Source organism: Bos indicus x Bos taurus, chromosome 10 (assembly GCF_003369695.1).
Source record: "Bos indicus x Bos taurus breed Angus x Brahman F1 hybrid chromosome 10, Bos_hybrid_MaternalHap_v2.0, whole genome shotgun sequence".
Lineage (NCBI taxonomy): Eukaryota > Metazoa > Chordata > Mammalia > Artiodactyla > Bovidae > Bos > Bos indicus x Bos taurus.
Window position 1 is genome coordinate 30,243,022 of NC_040085.1, and position 17,002 is coordinate 30,260,023.

Here is a 17,002-nt window from a genome sequence, read left to right on the forward strand (position 1 = left end):
AGGAAACAGTTATTGAAGTGCCAAGAAAGAATAAGGAGATGAAAACAAACATAGAAAGGGGATTATAATCACTTCTAGTTAAGTTTAAATTTTGGATTTATTTCAAGTTTGTACCAAAATATATTCCAGGCAACTCTTCAGATCATCATTTTCAGTCATAAGCCTTATGCACTGCTGTTCCAAAAGCTGCCAGGACACTGGAAGTCAGGTGGTCCCGCGCTCAGCCCAGGAGTACAGTTACGATCCACATGATAGATTGAGCAGAGGCAATACCCATGGACTCCCCGACCTTCCGCCCTGGTAGGTTGGGGTGTGTGATCTTAGGACTATATATTTTGGTTCTGAATATTAATCAGTGAAAAAGATTAGAGAGTACACATTCTGTGTTTTGTTCCTATAGCTCTTTGGAGTTCATCCACCTCAGCAGCAGTTGAAAGGGAGCCTCCAGTGTTTTATCCACACTCTACCCTAGGGCAGGTGTATACTAGTCTTGATTTTTTGAGAACTCACTTTATGGAAAAAGTAATAGAAACCCAGGTCTCAAGTACTTCCCCAATTTCAGATTAGGTAAGGGATTAGAATAAATTAACCAGTAGGAAGAAATTGGGGAATTGTAGCAAGCAGCAGTCAGACCTAGGAGTCAAGACACTCCCTTAAGCAGTCTTGCTCCGTTTCCTGATCTAAGCAGGACCTAAGGGGAAAAGACTTAATTTTTTTCCTTCCTCGAGTCATGAAGCCCACTGAAATGTGATTATTCTCCTAAAATTACTTCCAATTCTTCCAGGTCCTTCTGGAAAGCTGAATCCTAGGAAGACAAGAGAATAAGACTAGGACTTTAAATCCAAGCCAACATTTCCTAAACCATTGGTACCTGAGAATGGGCCCTTTGCTTCCTTGCTATTACCAGTCTTTTTCCCACTTTCCCAGGACAACCTGGAACCTACGAACTCTGTCTCCTCCCCAGGTGAGATGTATACGAAAAATCCCACATGCAAAGTGCAGACTCTCTTTTGGAGGGAAATAAGAACCACGGGAAGACATTCTTTCCTGAAAAGTCACATAATGACTCAGTGAAAGAACCCTGTATTAGAAAAGCTCTTAAGTATTACCTCTTTAGTGACATTTGGCAGCTCCAGGGCCAACTTCATCCACTCTTTAGCTTCAGGGTTTTTCCCTAGTTCTTTGTAGCACTGAGAAGAGACAACAGTGAAAACCTGGGAGAAATACCACCAGGAGACTAGAAGGGAATGAGTGTATGTTTTCAAGAAAAAGTATCAACATACATATATTTCATCTATGTTGAAATGGGCAGATGAGTTTACCTTACAAATATATATCCTTCCTGCTTTGGAAAATCCTGGCTGTAGTTCTTCAGCCTAGAGAAGGGAGAATGCATTTCAGTAAGAGGTTCCGAAATCCAAGTCAGGCTAAAGTTTATTAGAGTTCAGTATCCAACCTGGAGATTGATTCAGTGAGTCTACATTTTTTTAATAAGCCCTTCCAGTGGTTTCTCATTTTCCACAGAACAGGCACACATAAAACTCCCCTCTACCAGAAACCCCTCCCAATACACTAATGTCCTTAGGGAAAACAAGGTCACCCCGGCCTTTCTGGCTGCTGTCCACCCTTCCCTTCCCTCCCTGATACCTTTAGGAAGCTTGAGAGGGCATCCTGCACAGTAGCACCAAGGGGGCTTTCACTCAAGGCTGTCGCAGTTTTTTTTTCTAGCCAGCTCAGGTGAGAGACCTGCCATCAAAAGATCAAGGTGTAACTAAAAACTTAAGTATCTTTAAGAACAATAAATGTTCTGTACTGAAAGGAAAAGGGGCCAAATAGGACTGCATCCAGTCACCACTCCCATGACTGCCTGGAGGGAAGGACACATAAGCCAGACCATGCTGAGGTGACCTGATCTTCACTGCACGGTGATCAGTGTCTCAGGGTAGTTTGGGCCCTTGTGTCAAGCCCTGAAATCTAGCTCACCTGGTAGCACCACCTGCCGAGGAGAAAGTGAGCCATGGGGTTTTCTGGCTTGAGAGCAATGGCTTTGTCCACATGCTCCTAGAGCGGAAATACAAACAAGTTAACATCAGAGAGCAGAGTTACTAAGGGAAGAAAGGCAAGTCACAGAGCTGTAGGGTAGGAACACCTTTGCAGAGAGCTAGGTTGGAGCAGGTAATCTGCACGAGACCAGCACCAGGGAAGGAAGAGAAGCCTTTCTCACCTTGAAGCTAAAGCCACTCTGGATGCGCCTCTGGATGCCCTCATGCTCAGCCAGCTGACCACAAAGCACTGCATACCTAGGGGGAGAGCAGCGGCAGGCTCAGGACTGAGGACCGTCCCTGCCAGGAAGGGGCTTCCCACCCAGGGTTGACGGCACTGCCCAGTACTTCATCTGTACATAATTCCTCTTTTCACAGACCTATGGTCCCAATTCATATTCTTTAGCAGATACAGTGGTAGGTTCACAGTTCCCCAAAGTACACTGGGTACAAAAAGTGGGCTCTTTTATACTTAAAATTTAGACAAGGTCTCAATCCAAATGTCCCCTCATGATCAGTATAGCCATAGCTGTCATAAAAACTTAAGCAGGTCTCTAAAAATCAGCATCAATGTGTAAGAAACGTGAATACACTGTCTGCTTAGTTGGTACGTCACTGGGAAGCTGTTTGGGAAGGGGATACTCTAAAATTAGCAACAGAAGCAGAGGAAGAAAAGGCCTCCGATTTCAGCCCTCTCCTCCACACCCTCCCAGGGAAACAAAGCCATCCAGCTTCCCATTTTCTGTCTTTAAAAACAAAGGTCTAAGAAACAGTGACCTGGCATCTAAAAAGAGGCACTGCAAAGTTTCAGCAACAGATGGGGAAACAAGGGCTCTCCAGCTCACAATCTGAGGGCAGAGTTACAGAAAGCAGCAGGGAGTGGAAAAGGAACACTGACTAAAACTGAGGTGCTAGAACCAGGCCTCCAGGTTGGCCCTGACCCACACAAGGTGGCAGGACTTTGCCCACATGAGATCACAAACAGGGCTGATGCTTTTGTGGACTAATACTGACTGCTGAACTTCCTGGGGGTGAGCTCACATCTATGTTTCCTCATGCCAGCAAAGCGAAGAAGCCAAAGTCCACCACCAGCCAGGGATCGCAGCTAGGGGAATGAAGAGCTTGTATGGGAGAGGGGAACGGCCAATGTCCCAACCTCCCTGAGGAGCCAGGAGCCTCAAGGTTGAAGCCAGGGATGACATAAGAAAGCTACTCATTTCTCCAAGTTTCAACAGGAAGCTGTACTACTCTTCCCTTGTCTCACTCCCAAGGCACTTCCCGAAGGAAACTCCCCTGGGTCCCTGGCTTGGGGGAGGATTGGGACATATGAAAATAAAGGCCAGAGCTTCCTCTCCTGGTGCCTCTGGCAAATGCCTGTTTGGCCAGGGCAGAGAAAAGAAAGGGCTCTGCTCCACTCTAACCCATGCTGGGCTCTTTCTGGGGCCCTGCAGGGTGTTATTACCACTGATGACACTCCGCATTCTCATTCCCCTTCTCCAGAGCGACCTCAGCTTCTTCTTTTCCTGTAAGACAGAAGTGATCCAGAGTTGACTCGGGCTCCCGTGACCCCTCCACGGGAAAGGCTGTGGGAGGATGGTCTGCTCTAGCTCTCACAGTTCCCACCCAAGCAGGACTTATAAATAGTTATGCACTTGAGCAGAGTGAAGAGATACAAATAGCTTTTCAAGGATAACTTCCACTTTGCCTTGCTTTCCCTATCTCTGTCATCAGCTGTCCCAGCTATACAACACCCACCCGACATGCTCAGAGCACTGCAAATATAAAAGGACTCGAAAGCAATCACAGTTGCCCTAGTAGATCATTACCTGGAGAGTTTTTGATTTGGGGTCTGTGGATAGGCCTTAGGGTGTCCATGAAATCCCACTGAAATATTAGGCATAAGTCCATTTTCTTGAGAGGGTCCACAGCTTTGATTGGATTCTCAAGAGGACCATGATCTAGGAACAGTAACCATGGCTCTGGGCCAGAACTCCTCACTAGAGCCAAATGACCTGGCATCTGACCAAGGATGACTTTCATGTAGTCCTTACCCAAGTTTTCCAGGCACCAAAACTAACAGAAATCAAGGCCTAATCACATGCAGGCTCTTGACAAGGGTCCCCTAGAACATCAAGGAGCTGGAGCCCTCCAGATCAGAACCGTTACACCTACGCACTGGAGAAAACAGAACACTGCGAAATGGGACATCTGATTAGAAGAGGGCTTCCATAAAAGAGAATGAAATAATGCCATTTTTAGCAACATGGACAGACCTAGAGATCATACTAAGTGAAATAAATAAGACAAAGAAAGACAAATATACATCACTTATGTGTGAAACATATTTTTTAAAAATGATACAAATGAACTTATTTACAAAACAGACTCAGAAAACAAACTAGTTACCAAAGGGGAGGGATAAATTTGGAATTCGAGATTAACAGATATGAACTACTATATATTAAATAGATAAACAACAAGGACCTACTGTGTAGCAGAGAACTATATTCAATATCTTGTAATAACCTATAATGGAAAAGAATCTGCAAAGTATATCTATGTATAACTGAATAACTTCGCTGTACCTCTGAAACATTATTAAGTCAACTGTATAATAAAAATTTGAAATAATAAAAAGAAATTTTCAATGGTGAGGGCTTGAAAGGGAACACAGGGAATGGAACAAAATTAAGGTGTTAAGGTGATAGGCTGGCTAATCTGAAATGTTTCCTCATGTATAAGTGATAGTAATCATGGTATAATTTTGTATATGCAACAAATACATTTAAAGAGAACAGGTGAGAACCCTACAATTCCCCTATCCAAGCAGAACCATGTGGCTCTACCACTGAGGGACACTGTCTTTTAGGGGACTTTACTCTGCCCGCTTCAAAGCACTCACTCACTAGGGAAATAACGGTGAAGAATAAGGCAACCAGTTCCTGCAGCCTCCTGATGGTCCAGCTTCTAGAGGCAACACAAAATGAACTTTAGATCCACCAACAATGGTCCTAAAAGGCTAGAATCACAGAGCAGAGCCTTCAAAGTCTCTCCATAGTCCCCTGACCTCCAGAAGGAACAGATCTGTCTGGGGGTGCTACAAGGAGCCATACCAGTGTGGGCATAGCTGCTTCTCTAACCACTGCTCCATCTCCACCTTCAGGGTTCACGTTGGCTATTAGTACTAAGAGATGATCAAAAGGAAAAGGAAAGGTGGTTGTTGCCACCAAGAGTCCAGACACCAGCCCCAAATGCTGATCAGAATCCTCACCTGAAACACAGGAAAGGTAGCAGAAACTTTTGAAAAGAAACAGACAGTAATTAAGCACCTTCAGTTAAAACTTGCAGGGATTTTTCTAAAGATCAAACATTCAGCTCAACTGACCTTTCTGTATTGGCAGAATTCTACAACAGTTTATAGAATGACGACCTTGAGGTACTGTCAGACTCTACATTATCAAAAATTCAATGTCTGCGAGGCTGTACTACGAGATGTGGAAGTCCACCGACGGTGCCTGACTCAGAGGCTGTGTAGCTAGGCGGGACACATCTTGCCCGTAAAACCAGTCTCTAAAATCTCAAGGGTCTTAACTTCACGACAGTAGAGGACAGGCCATGAACCTGGCATGAGTCAGATGCACCCTACATGCCCGGGGACAGGTTCTGACAACAGAGCTGGCTAGTAGACCCCACGGGCTTGTAGGCTAGTGGTATTCTCCCAAACTACTCCTTCCTGGCACTCACCAAACGTACTCCACTCATTATGTTCTTAAACACCTGCCCCACAGGCTCCATAACTGAAACTAGAGTCTTAAACAGCAGCAAAAAAAAAAACCCTCCTCAGGTTAAGAAAGGTTTTGCCCTTTGTAGTTAAAGAATTAGGACAAAGAACAGTGCTAATGAAACAACCACAAATGACCCTGAACAATGCAGGGGTTACTGGCCCTCTGCCCAGTCAGAAATCCACGTGTAACATAGTCAGCCCTCTGGCTCACCAGTAGAGGATCTGCCTGCCAGTACAGGAGACGAGGGTTCAATCCCTGGGTCAGAAAGATGCCCTGGAGAAGAAAATGGCAACTCCAGTGTTCTTGCCTGGGAAATCCCATGGACAGGAGCCTGGCAGGCTACAGTCCATGGAGTTGCAGAGTCCGACACAACTTAGCAACTAAGCAACAACAAATCCTCAGGCCCAAGCAACCACGGACTGTATGTGCTTGCACTGCTCAAATCACTGATGTTCAAGGCCAGCTGTGCTACAGTCACGTATGCCTGTGTGACTCAAGCCCCATACCGTGCAGAAAAGCAGAGACTATTCTGTGTCTCCAGGAGGAAATGGGTCTCTGGGAGCCAGTCTGTCCCTGCTGAGTACCTGAGCCCCAGCTGCCCTGATAGCCTGCGTCTTGGTGGGTCCCCTAGGCCCCAAGCCACTGGGCTGGCTCCACCCTCAGAATCAGTCAGCTGCACCAGGAGGCTGTCAGCACTTACCACTTAGGGCATAGGACCTCTTCTCACTCGCCTCCTCGGTAAGCTCACACATGTCACTGTAGGCCCGGGCCAGGCGCCAGAGAAAGTCCTGCCGGCTTCCATGCTGCAATCCAAAGAGAGGGATGAGGGCTCCTTCTCAGCTGCAGAGAACTGGAGCCCTGACCTTCTCTCTGTGTCGTAAACACTGATATCAGGCCATCTACATGGCCTCTCACCTGCAGTTAGGTGGTGACATCATCTCTAGTCAGTAGACTGCACAACCCACAAAGTGGGTGCCTCCTGGCCTCCCAATGCTATGAGGAGGGAAGGCCAACTCCAACATGTAATGAGTCACAGCAAGAGCATGTGGCAAGGCCCAGGAAAAGGGAAATTCTAACTGAGGGCATTTATAGCTCAGTTCACTTCAGTCGCGTCCAACTCTGCGACACCATGGACTGCAGCACGCCAGGCTTCCCTGTCCATCACCAACTCCCGGAGCCTACTCAAACTCATGTCCATCAAGTCGGTGATGCCACCGAACCAAACCATCTCATCCTGTCGTCCCCTTCTCCTGCCTTCAGTCTTTCTGCATAAATTCTGGCAGTGAACTTGAGAAGGGAACTGTGATTGAGTGACCCAGACACTTGTCACTGGTGATGAAAACTTCAAATGGGGCAAGCAGCTGTGGGTCTGCCTCAGGGAAATAAAAGGGGAAAGTTTCAGTTCTTTCCACATTTCTCCCTATGCTGAGAGCCAGAGCCAACTACCCAGGGGGTGGTGGGGGAGGAAGCGCTGGGGCAGGGAGTACACAGGCCCCTAGGGGCAGCACTTGGCCTCCTTGGAAAAGGGTGTACGACCCTGAGGGTAGATGCAGAAACTCGCCGTGTCACCCTCATTTCCCTTCCCATGTCACCTGGCAGGGTCACTGACATACTCGTGGGAGTGAGCAGGGGAAGGAGGGTAGACGGGCCGTTGGAGCCTCACCACCAGCTTGTTGTTGAGCAGCAGCTGGAAGCCCTCCCGCTTGCCCTGCTCACTGCCCTGGTGCAGCTCATCTGCCTGCTGCAGGAGCGGCATCACATCTTCCTGGCCAGGGGAGCCTCCAGCCTCCGGGGCTTCAGGCTCCAGACCCAAAGCCACCTCCACCTCCAGGTCCAAGGAGTCCTTTCTGCCCATCTTCACGGTCTCGCAGCTCACTTCATCTTCACCGTCACCGTCACTCTCCCTTTCAGAGTCCCGCTCATAGTCAGACTCAGCATTGGCTGTTGTGTAACTGTGGCGGGGAAACAAAGTGACAAGGGCAAGGGAGGGGATTACTTAACCTCAGACCACCAGGGGTCTAGCCTCCTCCACAGAGGGGCTCTCCACAGCGCTGCAGCCATCAGCACTGACCGTGAGCCATGCCCCTCACTGAGGGGGGACTCAGTCCTGAGAGAATGCTTCCTAGGGAACCACAGGAAAATGATCTGGGAGGGGAAGAATGACCAACTCGGAGCCCTGTGACAGTCAGAGGCCGATATGAGAAGCCCCTGCTTAGCTACCACCACGTCTGCCAGAAAACAGAGAAAGCCTAGAAAGGTATCAACAAAATGTCAGTAGACCTCTCAGGGCAGAGGAATTAATATCCCCCCTATATTTTAGTATTAGATGGGATTGCTTTAGGGACCATATATTCTTATAAGTAAAGTAATAAAAGTTTAAGATAAAAACCTTCAGATGTAGGTGGAGCTCGATGGCTCACGAGGGGAAGGGTTTGTCAATCATTTTTGCTTTATCAGCCAAATGCACCTGCCAGAACCAACATGGGTGGATGCCAGCCTCTGTGGCTGTGGGTAGCCACAGATATACATATTTTCTTTCTCAATTCAATGTATACCTCTGTCCCAAGTCAGTAACCAAACCTCAACCACAACAGGAGTAGCCCTTGGAAACCTTGGGAACTGGTGGGGGGAGCAGGGGAGGGCTGCAGCTGGAAGCAAGAAAGGCCGAAGATGCAAGCAATCCCTTAGGAAGGTGTCTGTGGGGCTGCCATCCAGGTGTCTCCTGGGGAGCTCAACTCTGATTGCATCCACTGTTTCTCCTGGATCTTTGCCTCCACCAGCAGCTAATGATACTGTTTTCTCCAACTGCCAACTGAGTCAGACAAAAACTGAGCAGAGCAGAAGATAAGGCTTCGAGGGGTCACAACCAGACACCAAAGAGCCCCCAGGCTGAGTGAAGGAAAAGCAGGTTCTGTCTGAGCTAGCAGGTTCCAAGACACAGGGAAGATCCTTGAGTCACTTAAGGATAAGCCTTCCTCCGTCCTGAAATAAAAGAGAGGTAGGATCCCTGTGGCTGGAGCAAATCAGACCCAAAGGAGAGACACAAACAAAGTCACAACAAGATAGCCTAAGGTCAAGGGGGCTGAGTACTGCAGGTCCAAGTGCTGTCCTCCTCGTCTGCAAAGCCAGAGAGGACAGGGACCAAGTGAGTAACCAGACCTGGGGTCCAGTCCACCCATCCTATTTCTTTATAGAGGAGCTTTCAGATGCATTTAACAAAGGGGCTCCAGAAACATCTATTACAAGAAATTGGAAAATATTTAAAACCTTCTTAACCTTGCTTTTTAAAGAGGTTATAGAAGTATCTCCCCCCTCAAGCAATTTGCAGTAAAAAAAAGGGACAAGGACAAGTGGTATCAGATTTCACAACCAACCTGGGTGGTGGTGAGCAAGACCACACAGGGGCAGCCTAGAGAAACTCTCTTAGGCTCCTAGGCTTAGACAATAACCTGCCCCATCCAGAAAGTCAAATCAGTGGCTACCAGTGCCCCTACTCAGCCCAACCAGGCCCAGAGGCAAAATGAGTAAATGAATTTTTGGCAGGTGCAAGCTTGAGTCTCATCACTTCATGTTGCAAAAAGAACAGGAGACCCCACTCATTCCCTGCTCAGCTGAAGGCTGCCTCAGCATATGGGGAGAGACCCCTGCTCTCATCCTGCCTGAGCGCAGTCTCCAGGGAAGGAAGCAGGGAGGAAGGTCCTTCAGTGCTGTGATCGCTCTAGGCCGTAAAGGCCGGGGAGTTCACATGGGCAAGGAAAAGGAGAGGTCGGGGGACCTTGCTGCCACCCAGTGACAGCTGGTATCGCAGCATTCTCCCACATTTCTTGGACCACATACCCAGCTGCTGGTGAAATCCACCAGAGAAAAAGTGGTGACCCTTTTGTTCAACATGCCCGGCAGCTTTTGAGATGAGTACAGACCTCTGAAAAGGTCCTTTAGTCCTGTGCACTCAAGCTAGACACACTGTTCCCACTGTGGAGCAAGGACTCCAGGCTCCCTTGAGGCAAGGAGGCCAACTCTGCTCCTTAAGGAGAGCCCCCGCGTCAGGGATCAAGGACTCTTACACACACAGCCCTCCCAGCAATTACATTTCTTTCCTCCAACTGCTAAGCCCCATAAGAGGTGCTGAGCTGAGGCAAAGACAAGCAGGCCTGGGCCCTGACCCCACAGTGGCGGGGAAGATAAGACCAAGAGGAATGAGGTGATAAGCAAACACCCAAGGAGGAGTGGCAATGAGGCTGCCGGCAGTGGCTCCTGGCTGGAATGCCTGGGCAGGTTTGCCAGGGGAGCTGGTATTAGGGCGAGTTGGGTTTTGCAAGGAGGGAAGTAAAGCTGCATTTGCAACAAGGCTCTGGGAACAAGCTCACTGACCCACCCAGTGATTCGGACTCTGGCATATTCAGCTGATCCCCTGGGAACTGTTTTATTTGGAAGAAAGCGAGAACACAGCTTTCAGTGGCGCAGAGCTGTCCATCAAATAGTCTTATTCTTTCATCCCTCAAAGAAGCTCTCCTTCCCCAGGGCCCACAGGTTTAAAGCCATTCCCAATATCATATATGGAACAAGTCGCCAGTCCAGGTTCGATGCACGATACTGGATGCTTGGGGCTGGTGCAGTGGGATGACCCAGAGGGATGGTATGGGGAAGGAGGAGGGAGGAGGGTTCAGGATGGGGAACACATGTATACCTGTGGCGGATTCATTTCGATATTTGGCAAAACCAATACAATACTGTAAAGTTTAAAAATAAAATAAAATTTAAAAAAAATAATAAGCCATTCCCAAGGCTTGGTCTCCTTGACCATGACCAAATGAATGATTCACCACGGCCATTGCTCCTGAGAGCAGTCGGCTAAACCAGTCTTGCACCATGCACGACCATCGGCTTCCACATGCCACAGGATCGGTCATAAGGCTAAGCCTGCTGGAGCTGTTATTAAGGAAGCCACCCTTTCTCTCCAGCTGCTACAGGCAGCTGGCAGCCCTGTCCTGCCCTGTATGGCTTTGGGAGCCCCAGTGAGCACCCTAAGCTACGAAGCACCCATAAACTTCCCTGGTTAATCACTCTGGCTCGTGCTGCCCCCAGAAGCCTGTACAATTTCTTAAAATCATCATGAAGGGGTTTGAGTTCTATTATCCTAGTCTTGGGCAGAGCTGTGACCTGTCCTTATGTTCCACACTCATAAAGTTCAAATGTCAAGTAACTGGCTTCCTTGGGTTGCTTAGAAATGCTCCTTAAGAGATGCTCCTCTCTCTCCTTTGTGAGACTAAGGAAATACCTCTGAAGTGCTTCCCACCTGTCTGTCACAAAGGAGGAATAAACTGGTTAATATTATGAAGTGTTTCAGCTGAAGAGGGACATGCTGCAAAGATCATGAATGACTGGTTTAGCTTCTGGTTTCCATGTGTATGTTTGGAGCTACACCAGTCGTTCTGCCCTGAAAGGACAGGCCTGACTGCTCACTACACCAGCCTCTTCTTTGAAGGGGGAGAAAGGTCAGCAAAGGCCACAAAGAGAGACCAGCCTCTAGACCCCACGTGGGCCACCTGGATGGCGGCCTTGAAGCAGACACGGGCAGACGCTGCTATTAACAGCACTGCAACGAAGATGTTCATTCAGACTCCATCCGTGGGATGGAAATTTCAAAATGGCACCCGTGGTTTAAAACCAAAAAGCCCTCAGCCTGACCAACCTGGGCGTTCCACCAGACTCCTGCCTGCAGCCCTGTCTCACAGTAAGGCCTATGGCCAGACCTGCTGGCCCACCAGTTACTCAGGTGAGTCACCGCCCACCTGTGAACAGGGCGAGGGCGCACAAGCGGATCTCCCTGTGGGAAGAGAACTTCCCGAGGGAGGGAGCGTGCTTAGCGCTTAGACAGCTCTGTAGACCTGGCCCAGTCACTCAGTGAAGGAAATACGGCCGTTAAGACAAAGCTTACAAAGTCCTCCTGATAACAGGAAACCACCCAACCGACGTTACAATAAAACAAAAATAAAGGATCTAATAACTAGGTAAAAAGCAAACCTACTCTGAGAAAAATAACAGATGCAAACACTAACTGCTGTTAGACATTCCCATCTGTCCGGATGACATGTGGTGGATGGTTTTTCTTATTTCAACTGTTTTGTATTTCATTTGTTTATATCCTTACCTTGTTCTAAAAATTATTTACAGCAGCTTGGTGTGAACTTTTCATTCTGAACATTACTTTTACACAATGTAACCTGGCTGAAGCCACAGCTGTCTCCAGGAGACATGACTCACCCGCCTTCACTCTCGGCATCCGTGAACGTGGCTCCTGAGGCAGCCGTGAAGTAGACAGAGCTGGAGCCGGTAGAGTCACTCCTCTCCCGGGCAAATGGGAACCTTCGCCGCCGAGCCACTTTCTGGTTCTCTTCCATATGTGATCTGAAAAGTAAGCTCCTTTCCAGAGGGTGCCATTAGGCCCTTCCAGCCTGCCTTTCCCCTCACCATGAGGGAGCCTCTTACTACTGCTGCTCATTAAAGGGCCCAAAGCAGAGAAACTCTGGGGTCTCTGCCCTCAGGAGAGCAAGAAGGGCAGCTGGCGGGACCCAGCCTACAGAGCAGACCAGGTTAAACAGGACAAAGTATTTCAGCTGCTGCAATAGACCCTGAGGGCCCAAAGGCAGCAAGAACTCAGGTAAGGCAAGGAATCAAGCACATGGCTTCCCTGCCAGAGAGGTGAGAAGCCAGAAAACTGGCTGTGTCCTTACAGACAGACAACAAAGGCTGAGAAAGCTGTCGGGGCGAGGAAAAGCTAGGGTGCAGGGGCCAAGGCAGCAAGGAAGGCTGCAATACTCACCGGACCTCCCCCACAATCTGCCCAGCAAGCCCCTGCAGGCTGCTCCTCAGCTCTTCTACCTCCCGCCGCAGCGCCACCAGGCTGGTCAGCACGAACTCCAGGCGGTCCAGTACCACCTCCTGTCCTCGTGGAAGGCTTGAGAGCACTGCAGCATCACCAGCCTCACCCGGGGCTGCCCGCAACGGCCTGACTGGAGGACGGAGGACAGGAGACAGCGATGCCCGTGGGCTAGAGGGACGAGAAGATCCTGCACCCAGAACTCAAGAACTCTTACTTCTCACTGGAGTTCAATTTATAAAGATCTTTGAGGGTCAGATATTCACAAGTCCCAGGTAACAAACCGGGAAAAAAAAAAAATCAAGGTCCCAATCTTTAAACGAGAGCTCTCCAGGGAATTCTCTGGTGGTTTAGTGGCTAAGATTCCATGCTTTCACTACCAAGGGTCCAGGTTCAATCCCCGGCTAGGGGACTAAGATCTTGCAAGCATGGCCAAAGGGAAAAAAACAAAAAAGTCCACAAGAGCCCTTTGTTCCAAAAACCTTGCACCCAGGGCCCTTCATGAGCACTGTACACCTTGGCAGATAATGTAGAATGCTCTCGCAAGAGTGCGATACCTAGAAGGCAGGATAGCTGCCCTGCTGCCCAAATCCCAGGCAGTCAATCCTTACCACACAGCAAAACTGAAACTGAGCTCACTCAAATTCTGATCTTGCACTTTACAAAGAATAGCAAAGAACACTCTTTCCTCTCAAGAGCTTCATTTAGTATTATCAGAGAGTGGCAAGGTAAACAGGGGCAGTTACTGAGAGAAAAGGTACACCAGGAAAAACCCACCCAAACCCCACTGGGAAAAAACATCATCACCAAGCCCTGAATTGAGCTCTAAGTAAATTCTAAAATGCTAGAAAACGGATACCTAAGACAAGTGGACTGGGAAATGTAAAAACAGGAGAGAAACCAGAAAGGCAGGACGCACAGTCCAAGCAAGCATAAAGCTGTTAGAGGAAATCTAGTAACAATAAAGGCTGGATTACTGTACAGACCCAACAATGTTCCAGTATGTAAAGCAAGAAAGATCCCTGGGAATGTGGCTACCACCTCCCAACCTCAGTAGAAGAAAGATTACAGCTGAGAAATTACAAACCAACAAACAAAATACAAGGAAAAGAAAGGAAGGGCAAGCACACTTGCAGCGCTCTTACTACCAGCTTATTAAAATGCTGACAAACAATTTCAATCTAAGGTGAAAACTCTTAAGACTCTTCAAAAACTAACTGGCATTTGGTCATCAGAGGAAACATGTGTTTCCAATGAACATGAGGCAAGATGACTTGAACCCTCTTCTATCACACACACACATGAGGGGAGTAGTTTGGACGAGCCCTAGATGCTTTGCTCTAATGGGTTAACATTAAAGTTTTCCAAAACTGAAAGTACTAACCATTTGTGTCTGGCTCCCAGCCATATTCAGCTTCAACTGCAGTAAGTGCACTCCCGGCCCCATGCTGTGGGAAGTCCACAGGACCAGGTGACCAAGCCCAATCCTGCCACTTACTTGCTCTGTGACAGCCTTGGGAAAGTTACACAACTTTTTTCAATCTCAACTTACTCATAAGAAGGATTTAAAAAAACAAAACCTTGAACTATATAGTCTCCAAGGTGTCTTCGAATGTTAATATTAACCTAATTTAATACATAAGCCTCAAAAGATTTTAATTTCTCCAAGACTATTCTCTTTTTACTTTCTTTCGGACCTTTACTTATTAAACACCTCAACCACACTAAGCAAGTAACTTTAATACATACACAGCACTTCTGCGGCCAGAACTAAAAGTGAAAGCTAAGCCTTTTCACTATATACTTTCCTGGGATCACAGGAAAAAGACGACAGAAGAGGAAGACTGCTTTTCCTTTTCGATAAACTTTCCCCAAACTTGAAACTCTCGGGCCCCGCACCCACCCGCCTAGTTTTTCCTGTTGTCCTGTCCCGCAGGTTCTGCTACAAGCAGCCCCGACCCCAAGCCCACCCCCTCAACAGTCACTGAGGCCTCAATAGCCCCGCTCCTACCTTGGCGTCCAGGCTCTGAAGTCTGCGTGTAGTCCAGAGAGTTGGACTGACTCTGGCTCTGGCCGCGGCGCTGGGTCCGTTTCCACCGCTGGCTATAAAGGGCACATAGGAATCCAAGGCCCGCGGCGGTGCCCAGCAACAGTCCTAGCCCGGCGCGGGCGCCACCCAAGGTCCCCAGACTAGACATGCTACACCTGCAGCCCGCGTGAGCCACCAGGAGCAAGCGGGCGAAGGAAGGGAGAGAGATTCGTGAGTGTGGTCCACCCATCGCCAAAGCCGAACCCTGTAAGATAATCTCCCTGCCCAGACCCCGAGCATTCGCCACCCTCACCCTAGTCCCGACCTTAAGGTTTCTGCTAGCCCCCAGGCCTGACTACCACGCCGCCCACTCGGCCCTTCGCAGCCTCCCCTCCAACACGCCCCCTAAGCCTGATACCGGAGTCAGGTCGATGGGCTTCCAAATCCACCCCCCAGCCTCACGACACTGCAGACCACAAACCCGCCGCCCTGGCTACAAAACCCTGGCCTTTCCGCCGCGCCCTTTGAAGGCGCCCCAGCCTGTCTGGACCTCAACTCACTCTTACTACCGCTAGCTACTGTGGCGAAGGCCGCGGCTTCTCTGTCAATGACCGTGACGTCATCAAACGGTGCCAACTAGCAGCCTCGCGCGCCTATAAGAAGGCGGGGGTGAGCAGCCCTTCGAGACTCCACCTCGTGGCCAGGTTTTTCCCTAGGGGGCGGGGCCACAGGCACTACCAGGGGGGCGGAGCCAGCAGAGATCTGGAAAGGCGAATCGAGAATGGGTTAGAAGGCGAGTAAAAGTGACCAGGGCTTCCCAGCTGGCGCCGCTAGTGTTAAAAAACCTGCCTGCCAATGCAGGAGATGTAAGAGACGCGGGTTCGATCCCTGGGTCAGGAAGATCCCCTGGAACAGGGCATGGCAATCCACTCCAGTATTCTTGCCTGAAGAATCCCATGGACAGAGGAGCCTGGCGGGCTACCGCCCATAGTGTCGCACAGAATCGGACACGACTGAGCGACTTAGCACGCACAAACAGGGGAAAGCTGAGAGACTGCCTGGAGTGGATGCTCAGAGCAGTAACTCCGTGGTCTGGCCAGCTGAGGTTCCATCTCCCTCCAATCACACCAGGTTACAGCTGAGGTTCCATTTCCCCTCAATCACACCAGGTTACTTAGTGTTCCCGGAATATGCTCCTAATACCCAACGTTTCTACCTTTTCCACTGCTGCTCTTTCTGTCTTGAACCCCTACCTGGAAAACGCCACCTCTCTCCACCTTTCCTTAACCCTCGGTCAAAACTCAGACTTTATTTGATTTCAGCTCAATTTGTTTACGTATTTTTACTCAAATCGTTTACTAAGCTCAACACAATAGTGCCTTTGGCAATTCAAGTTAAAACAGGTTAAGTTGTTGGTTATCCACAACAGGCCCTGAGTCCCCAGGGCCAGCTTCTGCCAGCTGACATCTGAAAAAGATGCACACCCCATCATTTAAAAAAATCTTAAACCTTAAATTGTTGTAACATTAAACAGGGACAGGCTTATAAAAACTCTTTTTAATATCCAGAATGAAAATTAAATTCATTAAATTCATTCCTCTAATGATAACATTTTAAATGTTTGCATGAGGCTGAAACTTGGGTTGATCTCTGTTTGATAGCATTTCAGATTTTGTTTTAATCATTTTTTTCTACCACCTGTGAACTGTACTTTTATAAATCTATTTTGATCCTATGATTTTATGCAACTTGTAGTTTTAGAAACTAAAAAGAAGAGAATCATCTGCAGTCCAGTTGTTAGGACTCTGTGCTTCCACTGCTGGGGGCTCAGGTTCTACCCCTGCATGGGGAACTAAGATCCCACAAGCCCTGCAGTATAAGTCAAAAATTAATTAATTACTTAAAAAGCAAACAACACATAGGGACTTCCCTGGTGGTCCAGTGATTAAGAATCTGCCTTCCAATGCAGGAGACATAGGTTCCATCCCTGGCCAGTGAACGTCTTAAGATCCCACATGCCTTCAGGGCAACTAAGCCTGCACACCAAAACTACAGAGCCCACGCATCTTAGGGAAAGATCCCCAGTGAAGACAAGATGCAGCCAAAAATAATAAATAAATATTTGAAAAAAATTAAAGACAAGATTTTTTTATGGATTATGGTTCTAATTTTATTGTCAGCATTTCTTAAAAGTTAAATTTTAGTTTAGTGGGAGTCAAAATATCTAAACCAGTCCTCCCAAATCCTTGACTAGATATTATATTTA

General features: G+C 48.3%; 1 protein-coding gene across 4 annotated transcripts; it reads right to left on the bottom strand.

Annotated features, from left to right (window-relative positions):
* Window positions 1–78: 78 nt before the first annotated feature.
* RMDN3 (regulator of microtubule dynamics 3) lies at window positions 79–15,398 on the bottom strand. 4 transcript variants are annotated; one of them, XM_027553547.1, is made up of 13 exons: window positions 15,297–15,398; window positions 14,719–14,912; window positions 12,651–12,897; window positions 12,092–12,235; window positions 7,491–7,779; window positions 6,528–6,630; window positions 3,505–3,565; window positions 2,225–2,300; window positions 1,984–2,061; window positions 1,648–1,746; window positions 1,323–1,376; window positions 1,110–1,190; window positions 79–805 (listed from the first exon to the last, which is right to left on the bottom strand). In XM_027553547.1, exons 2-13 carry the CDS (start codon window positions 14,903–14,905, stop codon window positions 752–754), a joined length of 1,473 nt encoding a protein of 490 aa, XP_027409348.1. In that variant the 5' UTR covers window positions 14,906–14,912; window positions 15,297–15,398; the 3' UTR covers window positions 79–751. The 4 variants fall into 4 exon arrangements, with proteins under 4 accessions (XP_027409348.1, XP_027409350.1, XP_027409347.1 ...); XM_027553549.1 differs by having other exon boundaries at window positions 12,651–12,840; window positions 15,297–15,397; XM_027553546.1 differs by having other exon boundaries at window positions 15,155–15,351.
* Between the last annotated feature and the right edge of the window lie 1,604 nt (window positions 15,399–17,002).